The sequence below is a fragment of the Anomaloglossus baeobatrachus genome, chromosome 5 (assembly GCF_048569485.1).
Source record: "Anomaloglossus baeobatrachus isolate aAnoBae1 chromosome 5, aAnoBae1.hap1, whole genome shotgun sequence".
Classification (NCBI taxonomy): domain Eukaryota; kingdom Metazoa; phylum Chordata; class Amphibia; order Anura; family Aromobatidae; genus Anomaloglossus; species Anomaloglossus baeobatrachus.
In genome coordinates, this window is record NC_134357.1 from 551,261,412 (window position 1) to 551,288,033 (window position 26,622).

The 26,622-nt window shown below is 46.1% G+C and overlaps 2 protein-coding genes across 4 annotated transcripts in view; one reads left to right on the forward strand and one right to left on the reverse strand.

Annotated features, from left to right (window-relative positions):
- LOC142312968 (uncharacterized) overlaps positions 1–26,622 on the forward strand; it is a 408,714-nt gene that overhangs the window by 130,015 nt on the left and 252,077 nt on the right. The window lies entirely within an intron of this gene.
- The window catches only part of LOC142312238 (uncharacterized), a 155,119-nt gene continuing 146,611 nt past the window's right edge, over positions 18,115–26,622 (reverse strand). For 2 of the 3 annotated variants that reach the window (XM_075351155.1, XM_075351156.1), the window contains one exon: positions 18,115–20,091. In XM_075351155.1, the coding sequence (XP_075207270.1) occupies positions 18,323–20,091 (1,769 nt within the window). In that variant the 3' untranslated portion in view covers positions 18,115–18,322. The remainder of the gene's footprint in view (positions 20,092–26,622) is intronic. The other variant, XM_075351157.1, reaches the window with a different exon arrangement.

Below are 26,622 nucleotides of genomic sequence, written 5' to 3' on the forward strand. Positions count from 1 at the left end.
CCTCCCGTCTGTGTCAGCGGCAGTGCCACTGAGTGGAGCCGTCCCCGTTCTCCTGCAGCATTGTGATGTCCTCCTGTGCCAGCGGCGGCCGCTGAGTGGAGACTAGCGGCGCGCACAGCGATGACGTCATAGCTGTGTGCACGTGTGCACACGCAGCCGCCGCCGCTGGCACAGCAAATCGGGAAGAGCCGGGTACTGTCCCAGAACAGTCGCATCTAATGTAAGTGGCCATTCTGGGCGGCTGCTGACTGATATTGTTAGGCTGGGGGGCTCCCCATAACGTGGAGCTCCCCATCCTGAGAATACCAGCCTTCAGCCGTATGGCTTTATCTGGCTGGTATTAAAATAGGGGGGGACCGCACGCCGTTTTTTTAAATTATTTATTTATTTATTTATATACTCCATAGTGACACGCCCACCGGCTGCTGTGGTTGGGTGCAGTGAGACACCTGTCACTCAGCGTGGGGGCGTGTCTCACTGCAACCAATCATAGGCGCCGGTGGGCAGGGAAAGCAGGGAATACGAGATTGTTTAATGAGCGGCCGGCTTTTTCAAATTAGAAAAAGCCGCCGGAGCTGTGTGATCGCCGTGCAGCGCCGCGCATCGGGGATCGGTGAGTATGAGAGAGGGGGGAAACTTCAGTCACTCGGGGGATTAGCGGTCACCGGTGAATCCTTCACAGGTGACCGCTAATCAGTACACGGCACACAGACAGAGCCGCGGCATGACAATGAAGTCGGGTGAAGTTCACCCGAGTTCATTCTCATCCCGCTACTCTGTCTTCCGACATGTAGTAACGACATTTTGCATCACACACGGACATTTCTCACGGACAACATAACCACACATCCGTGCAAGGAACGTTTTATTTGGACTCCCATAGGCTAACATTATGTCCGTGTGTGCGTGCTCCGTCCCAAAAACGAACATGCTTCCATGCCAAATGGAGCAAAAAACGTGGGATGCACACGAACACACGTAAGATCAAAGAACACGCACGTGTGCCTTTAAATATAAAAAAACATATGTGCACGTTTGGTCGTATCTCCAGTATGTACGTAAATGGACCAAATACGCACGTTTTAAACGGATGTGTATTGCAGGCCTAAGGAATTGGCTAAAAGATAGGAAACAAAGAGTAGTCATAAATGGTACATTCTCTAAATGGGCTATAGTCAGCAGTGGGGTGCCGCAGGGATCTGTGCTGAGACCTATTCTTTTTAATATCTTTATTAATGACCTTGTGGATGGGATTGATAGTATAGTGTCAGTCTTTGCTGACGACACCAAACTATGTAGGATATTACAAACTTACCTTGATAGTACAATATTACAAAACGATCTGGATAAGATGTCAGAATGGTCAGATACTTGGCAAATCAGATTTAATGTTGATAAATAGAAGGTAATGCACCTAGGACGGAGTAATCCTATAGCTGCATATACATTCAATGGAAATAAACTCGGGACTATTGAACAGGAGAAGGATTTGGGTACTCTGGTTACAAGTAAGCTGAGCAGCAGCACTCAAAGTCAGGCAGCAGCTGCTAAAGCAAACAAAATCCTAGGATGTATAAAAAGAGAGGTTAGATCCTGTGATCCCAACGTATTGTTACCCTTCTATAAGTCACTTGTAAGGCCACATCTGGAATATAGATCCAGTTTTGGGCTCCACATTTTAAAAAGGACATTCAGAAGTTAGTCAGTTCAAAGGCGGGCAAATAGCCTACTACAAGGAATGGAGGCCGCCCATATGATGAGAGGTTGAAAAAGTTAGATTTGTTTAACTTAGAAAAAGGACATCTCAGAGGACATCTGAAGGTGGACACCCAGACACAGTCGGCCACAATCAGTTGATGTGGCAGCTCTGGAACTATGTGTTTCTAGCTGTCGCCGCTGGCCCTAATAACAGTTGATTGATGGAGGTGTTGGACCTCGGCCAATCAGACTTTGATGACCTATCTTAAGGATAGGTCATCAATGTTAAAGTGGTGGACAGTCGCTTTAACCCTTTAACAACCAAGGACATACTGGTACGTCTTTGGTCATGTCTGTCCCGTTACCACAATGATTCCATCTCGCTGCCATAACTCACTTCCTGTGAATACTGGCAGAGCGCTGGCATTCACAGGAACACAGCATTTCTGCTGATCAGAGTGATGCTCAAGCATCGCTCTAATTAGCAGAAGCAATTAGATAGTGTAACCATAAAGTCCCCTAGGAGGACTATTAAAATCAATAAAAAAGGTTAAAAAAAGGTTTCAAAAATATTCACAAATAAAAAACCCCTAAAAGTTCAAATCACCCCCCTTTTTTCCCACTGAAAATAATACAATAAAACAATACACATACAATAATAATCTTTACTTATATAACGGCAACATATTCCGCGGCACTTTACAATTCAAAGGTTCATATAAAAACAATCAGATCTGTGGTTGCAGTGAAATCATGGACATATTGTTCCATCTGTACATAGCCACAAACCTGGCACTGATTGTCCACAATGTCACTGCAACCACAGATCTGCCGCAGATTTATCTCTGTGTGTGACAGGCCCTTAACAGTTATAGCAGATACAATAATTAAATCAAAAATAATGACAACCCTGCTCATAAGAGCTTTCAATCTACAATGGAGTGAGGTGGAGATGACACAAGGTACAGGTGCTTATTTACAATGACGGTCCAGCCATCTCGAAGAAATGGGGGGATAAAGGTTGCATGAGCCAGTCAACAGCCAATCTTTGTATTGCTTTTGGGTGCGGTGGAGTCTGACAGAGAATTATGTTCTGAAAATTGTGGAGGGGCTCTGTATAAATTAACTTTGATTAGGAAAGGTGATGGGCTATCCTAAAAAGATGTGTTTTTAAGGAGCATCTGAAGCTGTACAAGTTTTGGATCATCCTAGTTTCATGGGGTAGAGCATTCCAGAGGATTGGTGCAGCTCGGGAGAAGTCTTGGAGCCGAGAATGGGAGTTTTAAATTAGCGTGGATGTTAGTCGAAAGTCGTTTGCAGAGCATAGAGAACCGGTAGGGTGATAAATAGAGATGAGGGTGGAGATGTAGGTGCACTGTGGAAAACTTTGTAGGCGGGAACAAGCAATTTGAATTGGATCCTATGATAGAGAATTACAGTAATCAAGGCACGAGAGGATCAGGGCACAGTGAGGGTTTTTGTACTTTGCATGGTTATAAAGGAGCAGATACTAGAGATATTCAGGCGATAAGAGCGGGCGAGAGATTGTATATAGGAGGTGAAGGAAAGATCAGTGTCAAGCATAACATCCAGGCAGCAAGCCTGCTGCCTAGGAGTTATCATGGTGCCGCACACAGAGAGGGAGATGTCAGGTTTAGGGAGGTTAGTAGATGGAGGGAGTTGAAGTTCAGTTTTTGGAAAGGTTAAGTTTCAAATAGTAAGCGGACATGATGTTGGATACTGCGGACAGACAGTCCCTGGTGTTCTGTAGTACAGTGGGGGTGAGGTCAGGAGATGAGGTAGAGTGGGTATGGAAAGTATTCAGACCGCTTTAAATTTTTCCCTCTTTGTTTCATTGGAGCTATTTGGTAAACTCAAAAAAGTTCATTTTTTTCTCATTAATGTACACTCTGCACCCCATCTTGACAGAAAAAAACCCCAGAAATGTAAAAATTTTTGCAAATTTATTAAACAAGAAAAACTGAAATATCACATGGTCATAAGAATTCATACCCTTGCTCAGACACTCATATTTAAGTCACATGCTGTCCATTTCCTTGTGATCCTCCTTGAGATTGTTCTACTCCTTCATTGGAGTCCAGCTGTGTTTAATTAAACTGATAGGACTTGATTTGGAAAGGCACACACTTGTCTAAATAAGACCTCACAGCTCATAGTGCATGTGTGGCGCCCCTGAGGCTTCAGTCTCCACAGGGTACTGCATCTCCTTTAAGATGTAGTACTCATCCCGGGTAAGGAGAGGTTAATCGCTGGTAATTCTCACATTCACAAACCACAAACAGTTAGGTGCCTTCCCACTGGGGGAATGGCCTGAGGTAGACAGGGGGGTGGCCATCACGAAGCATGGGACTTTCCCGGTCACTGGGACAACCACCTTGGGGGTAGGAACCATTGGGGGAAAAGGGAAGGAACACCTCTACACATAGTCAGTTAGCCCCAGGCACAGCTTGGAGCGAGACACACACCTGGGACCTCAGTCCAATCTTCTTTTACCGCACACTTCTGGGAGCTCCATAGGACCCGTGGCTTGGAGCATACAGATCAGCCCGGGTTCTCCACAGCTTCACGGGATTTCAGGGTCTGCGGAGTGTACAGGAAACACCCGTGGCCCGTTCCACATTCCACCTACACCGGGATTGGAGAGACCTTAACCAGAAAGGACTCACAGTGGGAACATCGGCGGTGACCTCAAATTGCTCGGAATCGACTGGGGCCCATCACTATGGCGGTGACCAGCATCTTTCGGGTAAAACCAGGACTGTGAGTAAAGAGACCTGGAACCTACAGAGACTGTGTCCGCCTGTTCTTGCCGGCGCCCCGCGCTTTGGCGCCCGCCATTACTACTCCCCTCATCATCCTCCCTGGGGCTTGCTCCACCTGTGGGGAGCAGAAATAACTTAGCTGCTACTACCATCCACGGAGGACAACAAGAGCAGCGGCGGCTAATTCCCTGGCTGCGTACTGCAGGTGGCATCACGAAAACAACCCTCCACCATCATCATCCCCATCCCCTTTTATTGTACACATCGGGGCCATGAAACCGGGCGAAGAGGCCCATGACATCCCCATACCTGACATCACCAGGCCCGGTGATAAGTAATTTAACCCCTTGCCCCATGGGTGCTACAAATGTCAGACCAAATGAGAATATGAGGTCAAAGGAGCTGCCAAGCAGCTCAGAGACAGAATTGTGGCAAGGAACAGATCTGGCCAAGGTTACAGAAGAATTTCTGCAGTACTCAAGGTTCCTAAGAGCACAGTGGCCTCTGTAATCCTTAAATAGAAGAAGCTTGGGGCCACCAGAACTCTTCCTAGACCTGGCCGTCCAACCAAACTGAGCAATCATGGGAGAAAAGAGTCAGAGAGAGAGGTAAAGAAGAACCCCAAGATCACTGTGGCTGAGCTCCAGAGATGCAGTAGGGAGATGAGAGAAAATTCCACAAAGTCACTTATCACTGCAGCCCTCCACCAGTCGGGCCTTTATGGCAGAGTGGCCCGACGGAGGCCTCTCCTCAATGCAAGACATATGAAAGTGAGACGCCCTGGCAAAACCAGGTTGTCACAGAGCCTGCACAAATGCACCAAAGTGTAGGCCATTCTCCTCCTTGGCACCAACACAGTCCCCACACAGATATACACCAGCCAATCAGGCCCTAGTCACCGCCCCCAGAATAATGGGAGGGACCGAGGAGAAGAGCTCAGGAAGTGACAGAGAAGTATCAGTTTTGGGCTGTAGTCAGTGGAGAGCTGACAGGAGGGAGGTGAAGCTCCCTGGAGAGGGTGGTAGTCGGCGTTGGAGTCCCGGACCACCGGACGACTGGACTAGCTACGCTAACTAGGTGGTAGTGAGGGCCACAGGCGATGGAGATCTGGTCACGGGGAACCTGAGGTAGACCGGAGCAGGGTTGTAGCCCGCCAGTGCCGAGAGAGGGGATCCGGTCCGGAGGCCGTCTCAAGCGGACTAGTCCAGAGAGAGAGACAGACTGAGAGCGCGAGAGAGAGGGCCCCTGGCTGTATATCTGTGTGCGGGACCAGCACACCCCTCCAGAAGCTCCCGGCATCCGGCCTTGTATTACAAAATGACTCCATGTGTTTACTGCCCCTCCAAATCAGCACCAGGAGATCCAGCACCACGACAAGAAATTGTGAGTTGCCTGCTCCCTGCAATCCCTCACCATCCTAAGGGCCCCGGGACTACACCTCCCCACCCATGGAGGGAATCCCACCTTGCTGCCCCGCTCCATCAGCTCCAGGCACCAACATACAAGGCAGCAGCGGTGTCACCATCCCTCACCGTGACCCACGGGTGGCGTCACTGACAAAGACTCTGTCCCCTGTAAATAACCCCTTTACACTTGTGGGCGACAGACGGCTGCGCAAACCTTGGATCCGGTTGCCACTCGAGCCACAGCCACCGCTCGGATCCGAGCGCCTCGAGCGGCCCCCCAGTTGTGGTCTGTCCCCCGCCCGTGACAAAAGCCGGCATAGAGTTTGCAAAAAAACACATGAAGAACTCCCACACTATGAGAAATAAGATTCTCTGGTCTGATGAGACTAGGATAGAACTTTTTGGTGATAATTCTAAGTGGTATATGTAGAGAAAACCTGGCACTCCTCATCACCTGCCCAATACAATCCCAACAGTGAAAGCTGGTGGTGGCAACATCATGCTATGGCGGTGTTTTTCAGCTACAGGGACAGGACGATTGGTTGTAATTGAAGGAAAGATGATGTGGCCAAGTACAGAGATATCCTGGAATAAAAGCTCTTCCAGAGTACTCTGGACCTCAGTCTTGGCCGAAGGTTGACCTTCCAACAAGACAATGACCCTAAGTACACAGCTAAAATAGCAAAGGAGTGGCTTCAGAACAACTCTGTGACCATTCTTGACTGGCCCAGCCAGAGCCCTGACCTAAACTCAATTTAGCATCTCTGGAGAGACCTGAAAATGGCTGTCCACCAATGTTCACCATCCAACCTGACGGAACTAGAGAGGATCTGCAAGGAAGAATGACAGAGGATTCCCAAATCCAGATGTGAAAAAACTTGTTACATCATTCCCAAGAAGACTCATGGCTGTACTAGCTCAAAAGGGTGCTTCTACTCAATACTGAGCAAAGGGTGTGAATACTTATGACCATGTGGTTTCAGTTTTTCTTGCTTAATAAATTTGCATCAATATCTACATTTGTTTTTTTTCTGTCAAGATGGGGTGCAGAGTGTACATTAACAATAAAAAAATTAACTTTTTTGAATTTACCAAATGGCTGCAATGAAGCAAAGAGTGAAAAATTTAAAAGGGTCTGAATACTTTCTGTACCCACTGTAATTGTGTGTCATCAGCATAAAGTTGGTTCTGGAAGCCAAATTTGCTGATGGTATCGCTGCTGATGGTATTGCTATTTTTGGTATTGCTGCTTTCAGAAATGCCTCATCTATCAAAATATAAAGTCAATTAATCTGATTGGTACACGGTGTAGAGAGATCAAAATTCCAAACACTAAAATTACGTTTTTTGGTTTCCACAACATTGCATTAAAATGCAATAACAGGGGCTCAAAACATCACACCTACCCAAAAATAAAAAAATTAAAAACATCAGGTCAAGATGCAAAAAATAAGCTGTCACTGAGCCCTAGATACTGAAAAATGAAAACACTACGGGTGTTTTTTTCACCACTTAGATAAAAGTAGAACTACAGTTAGGTCCAGAAATATTTGGACAGTGACGTGTGATTTGGAAGTTTTGTTATTTTAGCTGTTTACAAAAACATGTTCAGAAATACAATTATATATATAATATGGGCTGAAAGTGCACACTCCCAGCTGCAATATGAGAGTTTTCACATCCAAATCGGAGAAAGGGTTTAGGAATCATAGCTCTGTAATGCATAGCCTCCTCTTTTTCAAGGGACCAAAAGTAATTGGACAAGGGACTCTAAGGGCTGCAATTAACTCTGAAGGCGTCTCCCTCGTTAACATGTAATCAATGAAGTAGTTAAAAGGTCTGGGGTTGATTACAGGTGTGTGGTTTTGCATTTGGAAGCTGTTGCTGTGACCAGACAACATGCGGTCTAAGGAACTCTCAATTGAGGTGAAGCAGAACATCCTGAGGCTGAAAAAAAAAGAAAAAAATCCATCAGAGAGATAGCAGACATGCTTGGAGTAGCAAAATCAACAGTCGGGTACATTCTGAGAAAAAAGGAATTGACTGGTGAGCTTGGGAACTCAAAAAGGCCTGGGCGTCCACGGATGACAACAGTGGTGGATGATCGCCGCATACTTTCTTTGGTGAAGAAGAACCCGTTCACAACATCAACTGAAGTCCAGAACACTCTCAGTGAAGTAGGTGTATCGGTCTCTAAGTCAACTGTAAAGAGAAGACTCCATGAAAATAAATACAAAGGGTTCACATCTAGATGCAAACCATTCATCAATTCCAAAAATAGACAGGCCAGAGTTAAATTTGCTGAAAAACACCTCATGAAGCCAGCTCAGTTCTGGAAAAGTATTCTATGGACAGATGAGACAAAGATCAACCTGTACCAGAATGATGGGCAGAAAAAAGTTTGGAGAAGAAAGGGAACGGCACATGATCCAAGGCACACCACATCCTCTGTAAAACATGGTGGAGGCAACGTGATGGCATGGGCATGCATGGCTTTCAATGGCACTGGGTCACTTGTGTTTATTGATGACATAACAGCAGACAAGAGTAGCCGGATGAATTCTGAAGTGTACCGGGATATCCTTTCAGCCCAGATTCAGCCAAATGCCGCAAAGTTGATCGGACGGCGCTTCATAGTACAGATGGACAATGACCCCAAGCATACAGCCAAAGCTACCCAGGAGTTCATGAGTGCAAAAAAGTGGAACATTCTGCAATGGCCAAGTCAATCACCAGATCTTAACCCAATTGAGCATGCATTTCACTTGCTCAAATCCAGACTTAAGACGGAAAGACCCACAAACAAGCAAGACCTGAAGGCTGCGGCTGTAAAGGCCTGGCAAAGCATTAAGAAGGAGGAAACCCAGCGTTTGGTGATGTCCATGGGTTCCAGACTTAAGGCAGTGATTGCCTCCAAAGGATTCGCAACAAAATATTGAAAATAAAAATATTTTGTTTGGGTTTGGTTTATTTGTCCAATTACTTTTGACCTCCTAAAATGTGGAGTGTTTGTAAAGAAATGTGTACAATTCCTACAATTTCTATCAGATATTTTTTATCAAACCTTCAAATTAAACGTTACAATCTGCACTTGAATTCTGTTGTAGAGGTTTCATTTCAAATCCAATGTGGTGGCATGCAGAGCCCAACTCGCGAAAATTGTGTCACTGTCCAAATATTTCTGGACCTAACTGTATACATTTTTTATATCTACGAACTCGTACTGACCTGGGGAATCATATTACCAAGTCAGTTTTATCATAAAGTTAACATGGTAAATAAAAGACCTAAAAACAATTGGGGAATTGCACTTTTTTTTTTGCAATTTCCCCGCACTTGGATTTTTTCCCGTTTTCCAATATAATGTGGGGCAGAATAAATGGTGTTGTTCAAAAGAACAACTCGTCCCGCAGAAAATAAGCCCTTATATGGATACTATGTAGGAAAAATAAAAAAAAGTTATGGCTCTCGACAGAAGGGAGTAAAAAAACAAAAATAAAAAATGGAAAATCACCCAGGGGTAAAGGGGTTAAACAACATGAAAATTGGCAAAACTTGCATATGGGATTGTCAGGGGCACTATACTTAAAAATTTATTTCAAAACCAGTAGCTGAGTCAGGGTAGTGAACAACCTTTTTAACTATTTTGTGTTTTCAGGGCATAGAAATTGAAAGTTTGATAATCACAAATTTATCTACCTTTTTGACAAATTTCAGATAGTTTAATAAATAAATGCATAACATAACATTAATTTAAAATGCCTAACAAAGTGCAATGTGTCATGGAAAAAAAAGCCTGAGAATCACTGGGATCAGAAGAGTTCTAACGTTATTACCGCATGAATTGTAATGAACCACATTTGGCCTGAGGTGGTGAAACATCTCTGGGTACTTGGCATGGTATCTCTATCGTAAGGGCCAATATTTTCTGACAGATGAGATTAGTGAAGACATATTAGACATTTAGAGAGAACTTTTAAAACAGTGCCGTGCTGAGGTGACAAATTTAGAACTCAGATATTCGGCAGAGACAATGAAGACCTTTTTAAAAGCCCACCAGGGAGTTGTAGGGATGGCTGGCAAATCAAATAAATCAAGAAGAGTAAACCTATAAAAATAGACCTAGTAAAAAAAAAATCAAACAAAGCTTGTTGAATCTCAACAAGAATGTATCTTTCGAGGGAAAGCTCTAACAGTAATCCAGCATTGTACTCCTTTATGATGGACCATTGGCGCTATTATGAGTCCTGACCAGGAAAATATTAAAAGTATTAGCGCTCCTCGTTTCAGTAGAGATTGTGGAGTAATCTGATTATTTTGGGTCAAAAACATCATGGAAATCATGACATGAAACCAGGGTTTAAAGGGAATCTGTCACCTACTCACCTGTGGGGGTTTCTAGTCTGGTCAGATGGTCATCGCTGGTCTTGACGCGGTGACTCCTCTCTTCTTGCAATCACTGACTTCCTTCTTGCTTCACGTAGATGATGTGTCTTATGTCATCCACACATGGTCTTCCATTGTGCACCTGCACACGCGCACCTCTCTGTGCCCTGCTGAAGGCAGATTAAACTATTATAGTGCGCATGCACATGTGTCCTTTGACCTCTCCCTCCGACTGCACATTACAATACTTTGCTCTGCCCGCAGCAGGGCAGATAGAAGAGTGCGTGCGCAGAAGCGCAATGGAAGACACTGTGTTGATGACGTAGGACACATCATCCATACGAAGTGAAAAGGAGGACAGCGATTGCAAGCCGAGAGGAGGTGCAGGGTCAAGTACAGTGACGCTCATTGGACTGGACTGTCTGGCAATTGAGTAGGTGACAGGTTCCCTTTAAAGCCATTTGAACACATGTCCTGCAGATCTGAATAAATATACAATATATTATATATAAATTGTGATGGCGGGTTTTAGAGAGAAAATAGCTTGTTAATCAAAAATTGCAGTAATAAGAGAATTGTTCAAAAGCTAAATAATGCCTTAATGTTCAAGAAAAATGACATTTTTGTGTACTCACCGTAAAATGTCTTTCTTGGAGCCTTTCAATGGGGACACAGACAGTGGGTATTATGGTGTCTCCAGGGGAGGCGTGACACTAGATTTGCAAAAGTGTTAGCTCCTCCCCCCACAGCATATACCCTAGCTAGGCAGGAAACTAGCTCAGTTTGGTGTAAAAGCAGTAGGAGAAGGACAACCAAAACCACAAGGGTGGGAGCTGTGTCCCCCAATGAAAGGCTCCAGGGAAGACATTTTACGGTGAGTACACAAAAATGTCATTTCCTTTCTCGCCTTTTCATTGGGGGACACAGACAGTGGGACATCCCAAAGCAGTCCCTGGGTGGGAACTGAACTATTAACAATGTATAACATCAGACTAAGAACTGACTAACGACTGCAACTGCAGTGAACACATATCAACACTGTCAAGAAACCGAGCAGTGGCCACTTATAAATGGGCCACTGCCGCCTGAAGGACTTGTCTTCCAAGAGCAGCATCCGCGGAAGCATGCGTATGCACTCTGTAGAATTTTGTAAACGTGTGCACACTGGACCAGGTAGCGGCCTTGCAAAGTTGGGCCGCTGAAGCCTGATGGCGGATAGCCCAGGAAGCACCCACTGCTCACGTAGAGTGGGCCCGCACAGATTGAGGAGGAACAACACCTCGTGTTTTGTAAGCCTTACAGATGGCAGTCCTAATCCATCGAGAAATCGTGGATTTAGAAGCCGGATTGCCCTTTTTGTGTCCTTGTGAGAGGACGAAGAGGGCATCGGACTTGCGCAACGGCGCTGTTCTGGAGATGTAGATCCACAGAGCCCTGACGAGATCTAGAGTGTGAAGGGCTTTTTCAAAAGAGTGGACTGGGAAAGGGCAGAATGACGGCAACACAATGTCCTCGTGTAAGTGGAAAGAAGATACGAACTTCGGGAGAAAAGCGGGGGAAGGCCGAAGGACCACCTTATCATGATGGAAAATCAGGTAAGGTGAGCGACAGGAAAGGGCCGCCAGTTCGGACACTCGCCTGATAGAGGTAATGGCGACTAAAAAGGCAACCTTCCAGGACAGTCGTTGAAGAGAGATTTCTCTCAGAGGTTCCAAGGGAGGAAGCTGAAGAGCTCCGAGAACCAGATTCAGATCCCAGGGATCTAAGGGTTGGCGATAAGGAGGGACCAAATGCGCCACCCCTTGAAGAAAGGTACGTACCTGAGGGCGAGAAGCCAGCCGCTTCTGGAAAAATACTGACAAGGCAGAAACTTGTCCTTTAAGGGTACTGAGAGCTAGACCCGAGTCCAGACCATCTTGCAGAAAGACAAGAACATTAGGGATTGAAAAGGTAAGGTGCGACCGATTATGACGGTCACACCTGGAAAGATAGGTCTTCCAGGTCCTGTGGTAGATACTGGCGGAGGAGGGCTTCCGAGCATTAAGCATGGTATGAACTACCTTAGAAGAAAGACCTGATTTTGCTAGAATCAAGGATTCAAGCGCCACGCCGTCAAATGCAGCTGTGCTGTATTCTCGTGGAATATTGGACCTTGCAACAGAAGATCTGGGCGGTCGGGAAGACGCCAGGGAGTGTCGGCGAGCAGTTGGAGAAGCTCTGGGTACTAGGCTCTCCGGGGCCACGAGGATCACCGGGATTCCCTCCGCTTTGATTTTCTTGATTACTCTCGGAATGAGAGGAAACAGATGGAAGATGTAGGATAGGCGAAACTGCGACCACGGAAAGACTAGAGCGTCGGAGCCGAGCACTAGCGGGTCTCTCGACCGGGATATGAAGGGATGTATTTTGGCGTTCATCCGAGAAGCCATGAGGTCCACATCTGGGAGTCCCCAACGAAGAGTGATCTGATGGAACACTTCGTCGTGGAGGGACCATTCCCCTGCCGCTAGACCTTACCTGCTGAAAAAGTCTGCGGCCCAGTTGTCTACCCCCGGAATATTGACAGCTGAAATAATGGGAATGTGCATCTCTGCCCAAAGAAGAATCCTGGATACTTCTTTCATCGCTGCCCTGCTGCGAGTTCCTCCCTGACGGTTGATGTAAGCCACGGCCGTGGCATTGTCTGACTGGATCTGAACAGAGAGGCCCGATAGAAGGGTTGAAAATTCTGAAGGGCCAAAAATATGGCTCTGATCTCCAGAACATTGATGTGCAGGGAGCACTCGGAAGGAGACCAGCGTCCATGAACAGTGTGGTGGAGAAACACCGCCCCCCAGCCTATCAGGCTGGCATCCGTCGTGACTACTTGCCAGTGGACCGGGCGGAAGGACATCCCTTGAGATAGGGATGAGGCTTGAGTCCACCAGACGAGGGAGCTGAGCGCAGACCGAGATAGGCGGACTGACCGGTCTAGGGAAGCTGGATTCTTGTCCCAGGAGGATAGAAGATCCAGTTGTAGAGGGCTCAGATGGAATTGGGCAAAGGACACGGCTTCTATGACCGCCACCATCTTGCCTAACACTCTCATTCCATTCCGAAGGGATGTGTGACAGAGGGATTGGGTGGCCCAGATCAGGGAAGACCTCTTTTCCTCTGGAAGAAAAACCCGGGACTGAGCCGTCTATCAGCATACCTAAAAAGGTGATGCGCTGATGAGGAATGAGGGATGACTTGTTGAAGTTGATAAGCCACCCTAGCCTTGACAGCGTGTCTAGACAAATCTGCACACTTCCTGAGCAAACTTGAAGAGAGCTCCCTTGGACAAGAAGGTCGTCCAAATAGGGAACGACCAGGATGCCTTTGGGGTGTAAAATGGACATGACGGCCGTCATGACCTTTGTGAAGACCCGAGGCGCAGTGGCCAGCCCAAAGGGGAGGGCCCTGAATTGGAAATGACGGTGTCCTACGGCAAAGCGAAGGAACCATTGATGAGATACACATATATGAATGTGTAAATAAGCATCTTGAACGTCTATGGAAGCTAGGAATTCTCCTGCTCTCAATGATTCCATTCGGAAAGTTCGAATCCATATGAATTTGTTCAGCCGTTTGAGGTCCAAGATAGGGCAGACAGAGCCATCTTTTTTGGGAACGACAAAAAGGTTTGAATAGAAAACTTTGCCGCGCTGTTCCAGGGGCACTGGAATGATAACATTTGCTTTCTGTAAAAAGGCTATGGCCCGAAATAAGGCCTGGCTTTGCGTTTTGGACTTTGGAAGACGAGAACGCAGAAACCTGTTGGCCGGCAGGGAATGGAAATCGATCTTGTAACCTGAGGTGATGATTTCTCGGTCTCTGTGGTCTAGCCAGATATCCCGAAAAAGCAGAAGCCACCCTCCAACAGGAGTCGGATCTGAGGGATACCTGGCGTCATGCTGAGGGGGCCTGTACAGAGCGAGGTCCTTTGGGTTTAGGTTGCTTGGAGTGGGAACGCCAAGAAGAGCCCCTTGAGGGACCGGATCCTCGATCTGAGCGTTGGGACGATCCTTGGGCTGATGGTGTTTGGGGGGCAAGCCGAAAGGACTGCCTGCGCCAAGGAGATTTTTTAAAATTCCTGGATACAGGCAGCTTTTGAGGTAGAATGGTACTTTTACCACCCGTCGTCTCAGATATGAGTTTGTCCAGGGATTCTCCAAACAGACGCAGGCCATGGAAGGATAGTGTGGACAGGGATCTCTTGGAGACACTGTCCGCATTCCATATTTTTAGCCAAAGGACTCTGCGGGCAAGGACAGCATTGGCCGCCGATAGGGCTGACAAACTAGCTGCATCTAGGGAGCCGTGAAGAAAATAATTAGAGGCTAGAGAGAACAAATCAAGGATCTCAAAAGCCGCCGGGGGAATATTACAAGAGTGAAGCATCCTGCGTAGGTTCTTGCTCCACACCCCCAGAGCTCTTGCGACCCATGTTAAGGCAAACAGGGGGCGAAGAGAGGAGCCCGAAGCCTGGAAAATAGATTTGACCGCAGCATCAACTGCGCGGTCGGACGAGTCCTTGAGAGACGTGTTGTCTGAAACAGACATGACCATGTGTTTAGCCAGTCTGGATACTGGCGGATCCACAACGGGGGGTACTGACCAGGGCTTAACCATTTCAGAGGGAAAGGGATAAGCGAATGAAGAGAAGGGTTTTTTATTAAACCTTCTATCAGGGTGATCCCACCGTTTAGATATAATTTGCCAAAAAACCGGAACCTGAGCAAAGGATTTAGGAGGTTTCTTGGCCCGCTTGATTGCCGACTGAGAAGTCGGGTCAGGAGGCTGATCAGAGATCGACAGAGAGTGATTGACAGCCGAAATTAGTGTGTCTTCTATATGCCTAGACTCAGAAAGGACATCTGAATCAGAGTCTTGAGAATCGTGACTACTAAAGGTCACGGGACCTCGGTCAGACTGACCATCGTCCGAGTCGGATGAGGCGTAGAGGTAGCAATGGCGCCTTTTGGAAACAGCCTTTTTACGTTCTGGGGAAGAGGGACGAGACGAAGCAGGCGGGCTCCTCTGAGGGAGTTGAGCCGGGGGAAGGCTGTGGGAGCCTGAGGACGGCTGGGATATCTGAGCGGCAAGGTCATCTAACCTTTTAGACCTTAGAAGAGCCCATGCAGGCATTACGTCATCAGACGGGGGTGCTGCCTGTACGGTGGCCGGAGCAGAATCCAGAGACTGCACGGCATCCTGGTCCGGCAACAGGGTCTGATATGACACGGTAGAAGGGGCATCGCAGCCCCGGCATAATGGATAGATTCGGTCATTAGAAAACGAGCGTCCACAGGTGGTACAGGCATAGTACAGATCTGTAGAGGACGCCTGGGAAGATTTATCACACTTGCGGTTATGCATGTCAGCAATAGAGTCCTACAGCCCTATAGGGGTAGAGTTATATGAGTGAGGAGCCACTAGCAGTATTATAAAGTGACTGCTATGCACAGCCGGTATATACCGTAGCAAAATGGCATATACTGTCAAACAGCCGGCATATACCTGCAGGCAGAGCCAGTATATACCGCTAATAGCTGATATACACCGCTAGTCAGCAGGCACACACCGCTAGAGAGACAGCGATATACCGCTGAGCAGAGCGGTATATAGTGCTGCAGAAGTGCAGTGCCAAGGAGGCGATCTCACCCGAGTCTGCTCCCCATGTGGAAAATGGCGTCCAGTGTTCCTGGCAGCATGGAGGAGAGAGACGGCCCCCGGAGGCTGATTGGTCTCAGGGCTGGGACTAAGCGTGACGGCCAATCGGAAAGGAGCTGCTCCTGAGTGAGGGAGCGGCTTCCAGAGCAGTGAGAGGGGGCGTTGCTAGAATGCAGGCCGAAGCCGGGGGCTAAATTAATGATGCTCCCCAGGATCACGGCCTGCATCGGCCCACTGGCGCCTTTCCAGGCGGCGGTTTGGATGCAGGGGACAGATGACTCGTCGTCTCCCTACCTGCTCCTGGCTTCGTCTGAAGACGCATCGGTGATGGATGCGGGGATCTCAGGGATGCATCTTCGGCTCAAGGCTGAAGCAGGTCCTCGGCTCTGCTCAGCCCTCTGGAGCTACCTTGGTGTGAGGTGCTTCCAGGGAGCCTGGAGGGGTACGCAGACCCGACCACTTGGGCGCGAGGGAAGACTGACGGCTTGTGCACGCCAGGTTTCCTCTGCCCGTACGCGGGGGGAACGAGGGTGGCAAGGCACCCCGGTATTGCCCCATAATCAAAAATAGAATGAAAAGCAAAAACAAAATAAAAAATAAAACAAATAAGCTGGCCTAAGGCACCTGGTAGAGTTCAGGCCAGACATGTCAGCCTCCCTGCTGACACTAGAAAAAACTGAGCTAGTTTCCTGCCTAGCTAGGGTATATGCTGTGGGGGGAGGAGCTAACACTTTTGCAAATCTAGTGTCACGCCTCCCCTGGAGACACCATAATACCCACTGTCTGTGTCCCCCAATGAAAAGGCGAGAAAGGACAGTACATGGGAAGAAGTTTCGCCAATAAATTAAAAACAATTGTCTAGAATACTAACAATTTACTTTACATAGGGTAAAGTACATAAGATGGGTAAAAAAGGGACCCTGAGTGACCGAAGTGTCAGATTAAATTGGGGGACACCTATCATATGTCATAGTTGTACACTAAATGATAATTTTTTAGATATCAGGTTATTGGGAGAACTGAGTAAGTATTTAAAAAAAACAAAAAGTGCCCCCAATAAATATATTGAGGTATAGAGAAGGCAATCCATTCCCAATGATTAGTGATAAGCGAGCACTAACATGCTTTGGTGCTTGGTCCTCGAGTTGAGCATGTCAGACAAACTGAAAGTGTTCAACTCAATCCCAATGATTAGTGATGGGTGAGCACTAAAATGCTTGGGTGCTTGGTCCTCGAGTCGAGTAGGTCAAGTGCTCTGAAAGTGCTCAATTCATTCCCAATGATTAGTGATGGGTGACCACTAAAATGTTCCATCCTCGAGTTGAGCAGGTTAAACATTCTGAAAGTGCTCAGCTCATTCACAATGATTAGTGATAGGCAAGAACTAAAATACTCGGGTGTTTGGTCCTGGAGTCAAGTAGGTCAAAGCACTGAAAGTGCTTAACTGAATCCCAATGATTAGTAATAGGCGAGGACTAAAATACTCAGGTGCTCAGTCCTCGAGTCGAGCAGGTCAGGCTCTCTGAAAGTGCTCAAGTAACGAGTATAATGGAAGTCAATATTTGTGCAGTTCATCTCTCTCCCCACATACAGCCAGCCATTTCTGAAGAGAGGGAAGGTTATTCTTTCTTTTGAGATACTAACAAAAATGTTGCTTTAACCCCAGTGAGAGCCATTCAGAGACTGCGAAAGGGTCTCCCTGTGGTGCCTGTCTACATCATGCAGTGAAGCAAGCCTGTGCGTTGTGGACGTTGTTTCATGAACAACACATCTGTGATACTCGGCTGAGCTCCACAAGAACCTGAGCGCTCCGATGCTCGATCGAGTAACAAGCAATGCCGAGTACATTCGCCCATCACTACCAATTATGTAAAAAACACTACTATACTTATTTATAGGACGTGACTAAAAAAATGGATCACATCAGATTTTCCTATAAATTAATAATGGATCGTAGATGTAAGTAGTATGTAAGTTTGTAATATGAACATATTTGTTATTGTCGTATAGAGAGAAGAAATTAAATAATTTTGGGGGGTTTAGTGAGAGGGGTTGCAATACTCTTATCCATAAAGTGAATATATAAATATATAGCTTGTGAAATATTCAATCCACATGGAATATTACTTTTAATTTGCTTTTTAGATAACAGATGTCTATTTGTAGGTCCATATATTTTAAATGTAATGTAAATTCTTAATTGCGTTCACATTTACTTGGTTATCTTTACTTTGACTGTATCTGTTATTTGTCTTCTTGTACAATTTGTAAAAAATCTGTATGCGGTTTCTCCCTGTGTGATTTTTTCTTAGAGGTGATCCAAGTATTATTGTCAAGTAAAAGATTTCTCCACTTCTACGTATGAGAATGGCATCTCCCCATACGAGATTTTTGATGTTCACGAAGATGCCATTTTTGGTTAAAACATTTCCCACATTGTAAACATGAATATGGCTTCTGCCCTGTATGAATTCTCTGGTGTTTAACAAGACTTGATTTGTTTGCAAAACATTTTCCACATTCAGAACATGAATATGGCTTTTCCCCTGTGTGAGTTCTCTGGTGACTAACAAGATGTGATTTTCGGGTAAAGTTGTTGCCACATTCTGAACATGAATGTAGTTTCTCTCCTGTGTGAGTTCTCTGGTGACTAAGAAGATGTGATTTTTGGTTAAAATGTTTCCCACATTCTGAACATAAATATGGCTTCTCCCCTGTGTGAGTTCTCTCATGTGTAATAAGATGTGATTTATGTGCATAACATTTCCCACATTCTAAACATGAGAACGGCTTCTCCCCTGTATGCAATTTCTGGTGTTTACCAAGAATTGATTTCTTTGCAAAACATCTTCCACAGTCTGAACAAAAATATGGTTTCTCTCCTGTGTGAATTCTCTGGTGTGTAACAAGATTTGATTTATCTGCAAAACATTTCCCGCATTCTGAACATGAAAAAGGCTTCTCCCCTGTGTGAGTTCTCTGATGTTTAACAAGATGTGACTTATTTACAAAACAATTTCTACATTCTGAACATGAAAATGGCTTCTCCCCAGTATGTGTTCTCTGATGACTATCAAGATTTGATTTTTGGTGAAAATGTTTTCCACATTCAGAACATGAATATGGCTTTTCCCCTGTGTGACTTCTCTGGTGACTAACAAGATGTGATTTTCGGGTAAAGTTGTTGCCACATTCTGAACATGAATGTAGTTTCTCTCCTGTGTGAGTTCTCTGGTGACTAAGAAGATGTGATTTTTTGTTAAAATGTTTCCCACATTCTGAACATAAATATGGCTTCTCCCCTGTGTGAGTTCTCTCATGTGTAATAAGATGTGATTTATGTGCATAACATTTCCCACATTCTAAACATGAGAACGGCTTCTCCCCTGTATGCAATTTCTGGTGTTTAACAAGAATTGATTTCTTTGCAAAACATCTTCCACAGTCTGAACAAAAATATGGTTTCTCTCCTGTGTGAATTCTCTGGTGTGTAACAAGATTTGATTTATCTGCAAAACATTTCCCGCATTCTGAACATGAAAAAGGCTTCTCCCCTGTGTGAGTTCTCTGATGTTTAACAAGATGTGACTTATTTACAAAACAATTTCTACATTCTGAACATGAAAATGGCTTCTCCCCAGTATGTGTTCTCTGATGACTATCAAGATTTGATTTTTGGTGAAAATGTTTCCCACATTCTGAGCATGAATATGGCTTCTCCCCTGTGTGCGTTCTCCTGTGACTAATAAGATGTGATTTCTGGTTAAAATATTTCCCACACTTGGAACAACAAAATCTTTTCTCCTCTGTATGAATTTTTTGATGTGTAACAAAAGATGTTTTGAGGGAAAAACTATTTCCATATTCTGAACTTAAAAGTGGCTTCCTTGCTTTAAGAACAGTTCTATTTTCCAGGTTTTTGTGACTATTATTCCTAAAAGTTTGTGATGAATCAGAACACAGTGCATGTTCAAAAAGATCAGATGATAGATGTTTGCTGTGAATAGATGATGGTATATCTGGAGTAATAGCATTCACTTCAATTGTATCCTGTGTGATCTCAAGATATTCTAATTTAATAATTGAAGATATTAGTTGTCCTTCTGATCTGCTGGTACAGTCATCTGTCAAGAAATAAAGATTATTATTCTTTTTAATAAAACATCTTTATATTTTTATAACCTTTATAAAAATATCTATAGAAATTGAAAGTTATTTTGCAAAATTCAATTATTTGCTGAGACAAAAACAGTCCACAATCCAAACTTTAGACCTCAGAGCATGAACCGGTAGACCACATTGGACCCTCTGTGTTCATTCTGCCTTCCAAACATTAGAATAATAAGCCACTAAATTTATACTAGTAAATCATGTACTTCATCCCCAAAAAACAAGACCCTACTGATGTCCATCATTTGTCAATGGAAAAATAGTTTCTATATTACTAGTATATGGAAAACTCTTAAAAAGCCACATGGTTTCCATAAACCATTCCTGCAAAATCCACTCTCCCAAGGTCAAATGTCCCCTTCGATTCTGTGATCCTTGCAGTGCATGAAAACCACAGTTATTATTTACTTATTTCAACTGATGTAGTGGGAAGAACCCACTTAAAAATTTACAGTGTGTTTGGGTCCAGTAGCACAAAGTGGGCAATACATATTGGATGCTAAAATGGATATTATTTGCTATTTTCTCTCTCCAACATCCACTATGTGCTAATTTTCATAAAGTGCCTGTGTAGGCAAAATAGTCACTACTCGGGGGCGGAGCTAGACATGGCTGAGTGAGGACGTGGTTTTCTGGAGCTCCTCTGTATAATCCCCCATAAAGCCGGCTTTCACATGCACAATGGGCAAATCCACTGCTAAAAAAGTATAGGCTTAGCACCCCAAGTTGACCCCCTGCACCCCAGAATAATATTGGAGCCTATTTCACCCGCTCCAGCGAGTCTGGGGCATCTTCACAGCAGGGGCAAGAAGTGCAGCCTATAGAACCTGATCCGGTCCCTGCCCATGTCCTGGTGCCTGAGGATATGGCAGTGTTGGAGACCCAGAGGAGGGATGAAGCAGCAGAGACCCCCCGTGATGTGATGGCACCCACCGAGGGACCCACAGCGGCGATGAACGCAATCAAAAATCCAGCGGTGGGAGGAGCGGGGAATCTGCTGGCGCCATTCCAAGATGGCGCCCACCTACCTGAGACGCGGCCTGAAGGATCGGTGCTGGAGGACAGGAGACCCGCGGCCGCGACCTTGCCTGCCTTGCGCTCTGCTACGTCGCCGATGGGACCGGTGAGTCCTTACTACTTACCCGCAGCTGGCGCCAGCAGAGTCGGGGGAGCTGCGCGGCGTGTAAGCGTGGACTGCACACGTGCTCGGGGCCGAGTGATGACTCACCGCTGCAGCCCCGGGCACTGAAACAGCAGGTGTCGCGCAGAGCGACAGAAGCTCAGGCACCGCCAGCCCCTTACACAAGAGCGGTGGATGCAGGAGAAGAGGCAGCAGCAGACGTCCCTGAAGGACTGCCCGAGCACATGATACAGGTGCAGGGATGGAGGGGGGACCTGCTGAAAGGGGCCCATAGCAGGAGTGGTGGTAGTAGCATAAGCCACACAGACCAGGTGCTGGAGACGGGTACATTGATGCCCATGAACAAAGGTCCCATGACGCTAGGAGCTCCCCCACTGTGTCTTGTGGCCGTACCACTGTCGTGGGAGGGCATAAACAACCCTCAAAATGCACAAAAAATGATGTATGGTCCAGCTATACAGAACTCTTTTTATGCATTCCCCAATATGTCTCATGCTGCCGTCTTGATGAGTAAGGTTCGCCCGGCATCCTTGGCAGATCTGCGATCACTACTACAAGCGATCCCCACCAAGAACGACATTGCAGCACTGGCTAATCAAGTGGTGGCGGAATGTAAACAGGAATTTACCCAACTGCGGTCTGATCTTTCCTCACTTACTCACAGGGTTGACGCCCTCACCGAGCAGCAATTGAATTCTCAAGTCTCTATTCAAGCTATCCAAGAGACGGTAAAGAATCAGTCCAAGCAATTATTTTCCCTTCAACAACACGTAGATGATCAAGAGAACAGAAATAGAAGGAACAAGCTACGTATTAGAGGCCTTCCTGAATCAATTGCTGCCCCCGATATCCCCTCCGTTCCATTTTTAATAACTTGTTAAGGAAGCCGCCGGGAACCCCTCTAGAGCTTGACAGGGCCCACAGAGTTCTACGTGCCCCGGACCCAGAGGACCCCCGCCCAAGGGATGTTGTGTGCAGGGTGCATTTCTTTGCTGCAAAGGAGCATTTTACAAGCAGCCAGGAAGAAACCGAACCTATCATACAACGGCTCTGCCATCCGCATAATGCCAGATCTCTCAAGGCACACCCTAGCCCAACGTGCTACCCTTAAGCCCCTCCTGGATGTATTAAAAGAAAAGGGACTGCCATTTTGGGTGGGGATTCCCATACTCATTAACAGTACAGAAGGACTCTAGATGGCGGGTCCTGCGCTCCCCGGAGGACCTCCCAGCATTCACAAAGAGCCTGGGCCTACCTGCAATCCCTATCGCGGCCTGGCCAACTACTCTGCTCCAGCCATGGGTCCCCAGGGAAAGAATTACCTCTGCCAGACCAACCCCACCTTCTGGGCCCACCAGGGGGCTACCTCCGAGAGGAGAACGAGGCCGTGGAGCGGGTCACCTTCGTTACCCGACATAGAGAGGCTTAGAGGCCGCATACGCCTATATGACCTATTTTATCTCCAGTTATTCAAATCTAAATGACTCTCATTTGTGGCTTTAAAGTTTATCCAGTGCCCGCATTATATCAGCATTTAATTCTTTTGCCAGTATTTATGGTTATTTTTAATGTTTTCAGTATATCCAGAGCTCTGCTTGGTTATGTCTAACATCCTTCTTCCCCAAATAGGTCGGGATCCTCTGTCCTGCCTAGATAAAGCGGATATGTTCCCTAGGAATGTTTGTTCGGACTTAGTTTATTGTGCAAGGTCTTTTTACCTGATGTTGTTTTTGTCTTCTTCCCCGCTATACTCTACTCACTTCAAAACTCATCCTCTCCCTTTCTTTGGCGGCCGGGCTGATCGTGTTCGATCCCCTCTCTCATATATCTCTAATGTCTCACTCTCTTATAGATGGCGGACCTAACAATCACTTCTTTTAACGCCAGGGGCCTCAATGTTCCGGAGAAACGATCACAGATATTGTACCATCTTCATAAGCGGAAGGTGAGCATGGTGTGTTTTCAGGAGACCCATTTCAAACAAGGACATGTCCCCATTCTTAAAAATAAGTATTATCAGACATGGGTATCCTCAGACAACCCAGAGTCCCGTTCTAAGAGTGTGGCGATAGCCATTCATAAATCCCTCCCACATCAAATCCTAAAGTTCACGACAGATAGTCTTGGAAGATATATTATCCTCTTGCTGAAGGTGGGGGATCAAACACTCACAATAATTACCGCATATTCCCCAAATCAAAAGCAAGACAGTTTTGTTGCTCGGCTGGTGGACGCTGCGATCCCCTTGATACAAGGTACAGTAATTTTATGTGGCGACCTTAATGTCACCCTTGACCCCACTTTAGATAACTCCAGGGGGAAATCTAACATTGCCTACACCACCATTAAACGTATCAAAAAAGCTTGCAGTAGCTCCATAATTGAGGACCTGGAAAGTCCATTTTTATTGAACGATTTGTTGATATTGTTGATGGTGATTCGCGACACACCAGGTAACAAGAGTCCTGGAACCGACGGTTTCCCTGCCAAATTTTACAAGGCCTTTTCGGAACAATTAGCGCCTTTAATGCTTCTTTCCTTTAATTCAATTTCGGACTCTGTCCCTTTTCCGCCCAATTCAACAACTGCCCATATTTCTCTGATCCGTAAAGCTGGAAAAGACCCCACGGCTTGTGGCAGTTTCAGACCGATATCACTCCTTAATGTAGATTTAAAAATCTATGCCAAACTCTTGGCAAATAGATTGGGCCCTCTGCTTCCTGACCTGATTCATCTAGACCAGGTCGGGTTTGTCCCGGGCAGGGAGGCAAGGGACAACACCATAAAGACCTTAGACCTAATCCAACACGCGCACACTAAAAAACTTTCTTTGATGTTGCTATCTTTAGATGCCGAGAAGGCTTCCGACAGAGTCTCATGGCAGTCACTTTCACAGACACTGGAGCATATAGGCCTGGGACCTGTTTTTTCATCCAAGATTATGGCCTTATACCATTCCCCGACTCCACACCTCAAGATTAATGGCACTCTGTCGAAACCCTTCTCCATCTGGAACGGGACCCGGCAGGGATGTCCCCTGTCACCTTTACTTTATGTTCTAGTAATGGAGCATTTGTTATCGGCCATCAGGAATAACCCGGATATACAGGGTATTCGGATAGCCAATCGGGAGCATAAATGTGCTGCGTTTGCCGATGATCTCCTCATATATCTATGTAACCCTTTCACATCCCTCCCGTCTCTACTGCTGGAGCTAAACCGCTTCAGCAAATGGTCCAACTTCAAAATCAATTTTGATAAATCAGAGGCCCTAAACATCTCTTTGCCCCTGACAATGGTAAATGCTCTTAAACCAAATTTTCCCTTTAGATGGCCACCCCACGGCAGTATTGGATATTTGGGCATAAAGATCCCCTCCGACCCAGCTAGGCTCTTTCAATTAAATTATCAAACTTTTCTGTCAAGGCTCGAGGGAGACTTAGCCTCATGGCAAAGAGGTACTCTTTCATGGTTTGGCAGGATTAGCGCGCTCAGGATGACGGCCCTGCCGCGATTGTTGTACTTAATACAGACGGTTCCGGTCTACATCCCGGCAGCATACTGGGCCAAGATACAAAGTCTATTCAATCAATTTGTTTGGTCAAAGAGGCGTGCTCGTTTGAGGTGCAGCGTCTTGACCAGGACCAAGAATGCAGGAGGGGCGGGTCTGCCTGATTGTAGGCAGTATTACATGGCAGCCGCTTACGCCAGGGTCCTGGACCTTCTGCACTGCTCTGGGTCTAAGCTTTGGGTTTGCCTGGCGCAGGATTTATGCCCTTTATCGATTCCGACCCTGCCGTGGACCTGGCCTCTCCTCACTAAACATAAAATTGAGATATCCTATAGCACTAAACAAATACTGAAAACGATACACTCTATGTCATTACGCAATCTCACGATCCAGCCTAAAGGTCCCCTTATGCCACTAACCGACAATCCAGAGTTTCTACCGGGAGCATCGTCCAACAATTTTCTGGGCAGCACGAAGCTAAACCCCCTGAGATTAAACCGGGTGGCCCTGGGGGGATCCCTTCTTCCACTTCGGGAGATTGTGGAGAATCGCAACTTCAAACTGCGGTTCCATTTTGAATATGCCCAACTCAAACACTTCATAACCTCCCAGGACACTATCATGGCCCACCATTCGCCCCAAACACCTTTTGAAAACCTTTGTAGTGGGTCTTCTGATACGCGCCATGCAATATCAAGGGTGTACAAGTCCCTGACAAGAGCAGCAGAGAGGTCCCCCCCCCGCTTCTGTGCGGCATGGGAAGCAGAGCTCAACCAGACGTTCCCTAGCAATCAGTGGGAGCGATGTTACCGTCTGACCCACAGGTCCGTGGTGGCCACCAGGATGCAAGAAACCAGCTATAAAATTCTTTCTAGGTGGTACAGGGTCCCAGCATTTCTTCATGCGTGGTGTCCCGAAGTTCCTGACACGTGCTGGTGCTGTGGGGCGCAGGGGGGCACCATGTCACACATCTGGTGGTACTGCCCGAGCTTGTCGGTCTTTTGGAACAAAGTACTGGTGGCCATCCAAGAGGTCACCGGGATTGTAGTCCCAAGCCGCCCAGAAGCAGTATTACTGTACATCTTTAACATATCCAAAAAGGTTTATAAAAAATCTATCTTAGGCCACCTCCTCCAGGCTGCCAAGACAGTGATCCCACGACGTTGGAAGGATCCTACCCCCCCTACGCTGGATGAGTGGGTAATGGAGGTGAATGTGATCCACCGAATGGAAATGGTGATGGCCCAGTCACGCGGACAGACGGTAGAGACAGCCACCAAATGGTTTCAGTGGGAATCATTCCTGTCGGGTACAAAATTTCTGGAACTAATCTAACTCCTGGAAGTTAGGTACCCAGGCCCCCTTTCTTTTTTTTCTCTAGACAATATATCACCCTTTTGACAAGTCTTGGTCCAACAGGCAATGTATCAGTCCCGGTCGCTGCATCCTACTTCCTACTCTTTCTCCTCTTCTTCTGACCCGCTCTTTCCTCTCTATACTCCATGTCTGCCACTCTTCTTTATCTCTCTTCTTTGTTTTACTATCTTCTATGGTTTAAAATGATGTTCCATGTATTATTGCAATCATTTATATTCCACTATGAAGCCCATGACAGATGGTTTTCGCTCAGACTCTCGTTGAGTGCTATTTGTTACAACATGGATCTGTGTTCTTTTCATGTATGCTTTTGAAAAATTCAATAAATCTTTAAATAGGAAAAAAAAAATAGTCACTACTCATAGATGAATTCCCTGAAGAAATTGAGTCACTTTATGGGTGTTTTTTTTACTGTTCTTTTTTTCTTAGGTCTTCTGCAAATGGTGACCATACACT